This window comes from Solanum tuberosum, unplaced genomic scaffold (genome assembly GCF_000226075.1).
Source record: "Solanum tuberosum cultivar DM 1-3 516 R44 unplaced genomic scaffold, SolTub_3.0 scf00137, whole genome shotgun sequence".
Lineage (NCBI taxonomy): Eukaryota > Viridiplantae > Streptophyta > Magnoliopsida > Solanales > Solanaceae > Solanum > Solanum tuberosum.
Genome location: NW_006239066.1, coordinates 665428 through 671885, shown reverse-complemented (window position 1 = coordinate 671885; position 6458 = coordinate 665428). Strand labels below are relative to the sequence as shown.

Here is a 6458-nt window from a genome sequence, read left to right as displayed (position 1 = left end):
CACCCCGAAACCCCCCCCCCCCCAATCATGCTCAAGGTTTAAACTTAAAGTTGTAGCTAACAGCACATACACTTCTCCAAGAGTCTCCCTGGTAACTTGATAATTACTTTGCTTTACCAGGTAATCTATAGATCCATGGACCCCACCCTATAAATTTCTTTCTCTTATTCATTTTCGTGGGCAAATTATTGAAAGAGATGCATTCCAAGGTCTAAAGTAAGGAGAAAAGGAGGTGTGAGAAACTCTGCCAACTGCTAATTCATTTCTGTGTCACTCAGTTGAATGAGTAATTTGTTGACCAGAGTGATAGATTTTAAAAAACAAAGGAAACCAGAAAAAAAGGGCACAGGCCTTAAGAATCAGAAACAAAAGAATTAACTCATAAACCAAACTTCAAAATATGAATTCACCTGTTTCCGATCCCTTGATCTGGCCGCAGACTCCCTGTTCTTTATCATCCTCTTACGCCTTCTCTCAACAACTTTTTCAAAAGAGGTGCATGATCTCCTTCCTCTTCCACCTTCACCACATGCATAAGGTGAAGGTGAAAGAGAAGATGTATCAATATTTCCAGGGGATACTCCTTTTACTGGCATGGTCATAACACCACCCTGCATGACACTACTAGTATTTGCAGACGGATTAGACATGGGAGGCCTTGTCCCTGGGCTCCCTCCTAATTGCAAGGGTGATGCAAATTCCACAGTTGTTTGTTTGGGAAAAAGAGGCTGCTGTGTTGAAGACGTGGTGGTACTGACCACATTGAATATGTTATTCCCTGCAATTTGATGTCCAGGGTTTTGGGTTGCTTGTTGAAATGCTATGGTCACACTACTACTAGGTTGAGTGAAACCACTAGCGAATGTAACATCATTTGAGTATCCAGCTGGTTGCATATCTTCTCGCACCGCCCCTGCTCTAACCAAAAACTCTTCTAATGTCATTTCTCCCAAAGTAGATTCCCTCTGCCCAAAGTTTGATCCTCCAGTCCCACTTACATCATTAGCAATAACACTCTCTTTCTGAAAGTCTTTCCATACTTCATCTACAGTTCTCTGACTAAGTGTCCTAGGCAGTGTCAAAGAACCCTGTCTCTGCAAATTACCCCCTGCAGCAGCAGAAGATGGAAACGCTTGAGACTCTTCAATGTTCTTCAAGAGGTCATCCATATTCATCGATCCAAAATCTTTTCCAAGTCCACAGGTACTTTGCAGCTCATCAAAGGTAAACGAGTATATGGAAGATTGTCGGGCCAATGAAAAATTACTATTATTCCCACTGCTCTCTGGTTGTGATGTGTCAGCAAAGTTCTTGAAGTTCAGGTAAGATCCCATGGTTATGACAAGGAAAATCTGATCCAAAAGTTCAGTAGTAAGACACTAAGAAATAACAGTAGAAGTTGACCATGGGAATCAATTTTTATATTTTGGTGAAGTCGAAGAAGATATATTAGAATGTTCACCAATAAACAAATATTGTATACCACCTCCAAAGAATTTAATCATTCATATATCCTAACAAAATGCCACAACATTGGTGATTACGCACAAGCTCAAACATATAATCTTCATTGCCAACTTGAAGATGATCACTTAAGGGCATTAGGACAGTAAAGAAAGATACAACATTTAAGATCTTGCTCATTACAGCTCAGAAAAACTGAAATATCATGATCAGGCAGGTCTCGGTTAAACACCAGATTATGATACCTCAATGATGGAGAAAATGAAATACAACTAGATGAATATTTAATGGTCTGATTCAGTCCAGGACCTTTGGTACACATTCAGATTTAAAAAAATTAGCACCAATTAACCTTCTTCAAACCCGTGACGGATCCATGATTTTGACTAAGGGGGTTCGAAAAATAAAAATGTATTGTATGATCTTTAAACTGAACTTCAAGGTAAATTTTGAATTCCTCAACCACTTAGCCAATGTTTAATCTTATGTTCGGAGATCTAAAATCTATATACACACATAAATATTTTTTTTTAAATACCTAATTGTGTAGGGGATACGGGTGAACCCCTCGTTACACCCTAGATCCATCTTTGCTTCAAACTCATTTCAAGTCCAAAAATTCATTCAAATGCAAAACACTTACTGTTTATGAAGATTGGATCCAAAATACAACACCCAGAAGCTTAGATAAACTTCATTCAAGTATCAACTACTCATCCAGAGTCAACTATTCAAGTAAATTCCACAAAATAAAAGAAACTGAAAACAGTCAACAGCGTGGATCTATTAACTTTCTTCAAGCTCATAATTTCATTCAACATCAACATATTTGGATCTAAAACTTTATACCCAGATCAAAACTTCATTCAATTGTCTAATTAAGTAATCGAACTCATTCATCGAGTACCTTCCACTATACAGAATCATAGAGTTCATAAACAAAACAAATCATGGATCTATAACCTTCTTCGAGATCATTTCAGGTCCCAAAAACATCATGAAATCAATTAATCAATCAACTACACTTCAAACTAGTCCTATCTCATTTTGATAAATCATTTCGAAAAGAGAAAAAAAAGCAAGTTCAGATCACTAGTACGATATTTGTAATTGAGAAAACATCAACAAAATCAAGAAAAAAGTGAAGATTTTTCATTGCCAGTTTTCAAGGACATGAGATAATAAAATGTGAAAATTCAAGGAAAAAAAAAATGTAAAAATGGGAGAAGAGAGAAAATAAGTTTACCCGTTTTGGCAGGTACGAGTTTGGCAAGGAGCAAAAGAGTAAGCGTGGTTGCTTCCTATTTCTTCGCCTCGTCAAGGTTTATTATTGGAGATGACAAGTGTCTTTCTTACTCTATAGTCTATACTATTTGAACTACACAGATTCGATATCTTCGACTCATTTCTATTTTACGAATCAAATTAAACAAATCTAAAGTAATAAATGAAACTTTTTTTATATATATGGAATATAAATAAAAGTTTGAGGATAATTTTAATATTTAAAAAGAAATTAATGATTGTATTTTACGTCAAAAATAAATTTAATTTTTTAGATTCCAAAAATTAAAATAAATTTTATATTTAATAAAATATATGACTAGATAGGACCTACAAAATTTTTACACAATAACAAACACATTTTGATAACTACAAACATTTGTATATAAGAGTGTATATCAATTATTAGTTACTTCCTCGTCTGTTCAGTATTACTTGTTCATAATAAACTATATCTTTTAAAAATAAATAAACTACATAGTTTGTTCTAATATCTATGATCATCAGCATTTTAAGAGCTTATTTGAATTGACTTATATTATGTTTTTCAAGTCAATATAGTTTTTAATCGATTTTCAATATTTAGGTAGAGTAAACAAATATTTTAAATTAAAATAATAAAAACAAGTCATAAGTTAAAACTTTAAATTTATGACTTTTGATTTATAAGCCATAAATTATATAAGTCCATTAAAATAGACTTTAAAAATCACAGAAAATTCTAGTTAATGTTGAGAGTAAACATGGTTTTTTTTTCACTTTTGATATGTTAAAGTTGACGAATTAACATGATTTTAGTATAATGAACAAGTAAAAGTGAATATAAGAACTACTTGAGAAATAAAAAAAAAAATACCTTATATACTTGAGAGATAAAATAATAAATTTGTTGTATACTTGAGAGATAAAATAAAAAAATATGTTGCACTCCCTCCGACCTATTTACTTTTCATAGTTATTTAAAATAATTTGTTCAAAATATTATTATTTTAGAAATTAAAATAAAATTAATTTTTACTTTTGTTTTAATAATTATGAAAAAAAGATATTATAAAAATATATCATTAAATTGAGATCAATGAGCTTACAAATGACAAATATGACAAAAAGAAATATACGTGTATATTTACTTATTCAATTTTATAGTATAAATTTAAGTGTCTATTTTACACATCTAAAATTAGATGTCATAAATATCAATTGAATCTGAGTTTAAAAAATACATTTACATATTATCCAAAATCTTTCTAACATTATCTCTTTTTCTAAATAATAATAAAAATACTCTGAGTGCGTCTTGTTTATCGATGTGATATTTGGCCAATAACATGGTGGAATGTGGAATAATATGAAGCGTTGTTTGAATATTTTTGGAATTAAAAATATGGCACTTGTCATTTTATATTCTTATTTTGTCATGCGGATGTGAGAGACAAAGAGGGTGGGTTGTGCTTATAGTGAGTCGACATGATAGATATTTTTCTCCCTAGATATTAGTACTTCCTCTATCTACTTGTATTTATTCGTTACTTATATTCCTTATTATTTATCTATTTTTAAATTGACACATCTATTAAGAAAAGAATAACTTTTACATATAGCAAACATAAAAATCATATTTGTATGTTATAGTTATAATTTGCATAATTGCGCTCCATAGCAAATTTTATATTTGCTATGGAGCTTTTGAGTTGTATAATTCGCTAGATGCATATTGATGGTAATTTATAATATACATATTTGATAGTTAAAGTAGAGCAACTTTCACATATAGCAAACATAAAATCATATTTGTATGTTATAACTATAGTTTCCATAATTGTGCTCCATAGCAAATTTTATATTTGCTATGGAGCTTTTGAGTTGTATAATTCGCTAGATGCATCCAATTTTATACAAATTGTTAAGTTTTGAAATTTATACATTGTAATTTGTATAATAAGATCTATATTTATATAATTATAAGTGTATAGGACGAAAATATATGTATTTGTATTTGTATATACATTTTTCTCTCACTTTATACAAACACAAACACATTTTATACATTTGTATACCGAATCAGATGGCAAAAAAATGGAATGTTTGCTACGAATTACAAATAAAATAAACTATGACTATAACATTTAATTTGAATTAATAGTTTGCTATTTCATACAATTTTTCCTTAAGAGAATAATGATTGACATAGTAAGTTTACCATTTTACCCCTATTAATTATTCAGTGGATGAATTAAAAATTTAGAATTTTCAAAAAGTTCTATCTTTTTCAAAGTAATTAATTGAGAGTATAATAGATTAAAAGAATTATACTTTCTTGATTTGTCAAAATGGACAAGTAAAAAAGGAAAATTGGACAAGTAATTAAGGACAGAAGGAGTATTAATTTAGCATACTGATAAAATAATATTTATTACTCCCTCTGTCCCAATTTATGTGACTTACTTTCCTTTTTAGTCAGTCCCAAAAGGAATGACATATTTCTATATTAAGTAACAACTTAACTATAAAATATCTATTTTACCCTTAATGAAATGATTTACAGTCACACAAATTTTTATCATTCATTTTGGACCACAAGTTTTAAAAGTCTTTCTTTCTTAAATTTCGTGCCGAGTCAAACTACCTCACATAAAATGAGACAGAGGAAGTATTATGTTAGTCACCAGAATATCAATCATCTCTATCGTCATAACCATCACTACCATCATTACTAGCTACTAACAATAGTCATTACCATTACCACCATCACTACAAACTATTTCCACCCCACTAGCAAGTATAAGTGTTTCATTTCTTTTAATCAAATAATAATTTAATTTTATTATTTAATATTTAATTAATTTTATTTGAATTATATATCTGTTATGTACATATAGATAAATTATTTACATTCAGATGTTAAAAAATAAATAGTTTTAGTTATTTCATGTTCAAATCTAAAGACAATATCTTATTAATTAGATGTGCATTCAGATTCAAATGTTTAAATCTTAAAGAAAACAAATGTGGTCTAGGCTTTTAAATGATTTCAATAATTATTATTTTTAATTGAACCATTAGGCGTATGATTAGGCCGATAATAAAAGTAGACAAAAATTACAATCTAAACAACATTTAACAAATTTTAGGTGTGATATACAAACAAATAAATAATTTGTGACAAGACCGAAAATTAAATTTGATTGTGGAACTTTGTCTTTAGTGAGTTGCAATGATTAACTTTTAACAAAAAATATATTTTATAGCCCTTTGACTTTTACAAGAAGCTTTGGGCTTTTAAATGATTTTAACAATTATATTTTAAATTAAACCGTTAAGAGTATGATTATGCTGATAATAATTGACAAATATTACAATCTAAAGTGCATTAAGCAAATTTTAGGTGCGATTTACAAACAAATAAAATAATTTGTGGCAAAGTTGAAAATGACTGCTACCTATATATCACAGATTAATACAAAGGATAAGGGTCTGAAAAATACCCCAACTTTGGTCGAATTTGCTGTTGCGATACTAAACTTTCATGAGGACTAATTACCTCCCTAGACTATTTAATACCGTATTTTTTACCTCCTGAACTATTTAATAGTGTATTTTAAAGGTATATATGTGCCCACGTGGACACATTACTATTTATAATTTTGCATTATTTTTTATGTCCACGTGGGCAAATATATATGTTTAAAATACGGTATTAAATAGTCTAG

At 29.7% G+C, this 6458-nt stretch overlaps 1 protein-coding gene across 3 annotated transcripts in view; it reads right to left on the bottom strand.

Annotated features, from left to right (window-relative positions):
- The window catches only part of LOC102581652 (ABSCISIC ACID-INSENSITIVE 5-like protein 7), a 4128-nt gene extending 1286 nt beyond the window's left edge, over positions 1–2842 (bottom strand). Inside the window, exons 1-2 of one of the 3 annotated variants that reach the window (XR_001474007.1) lie at positions 2711–2842; positions 411–1352 (exon numbers count right to left, since the gene is read on the bottom strand). Coding sequence is in view for 2 of the 3 variants with exons in the window: in XM_006352026.2 (XP_006352088.1) it covers positions 411–1334 (924 nt within the window). In the remaining variant the exon portion in view is untranslated. Of the gene's footprint in view, positions 1–410; positions 2674–2710 lie in introns of those variants that run through there. The other 2 variants (XM_006352026.2, XM_006352028.2) reach the window with 2 other exon arrangements.
- Between the last annotated feature and the right edge of the window lie 3616 nt (positions 2843–6458).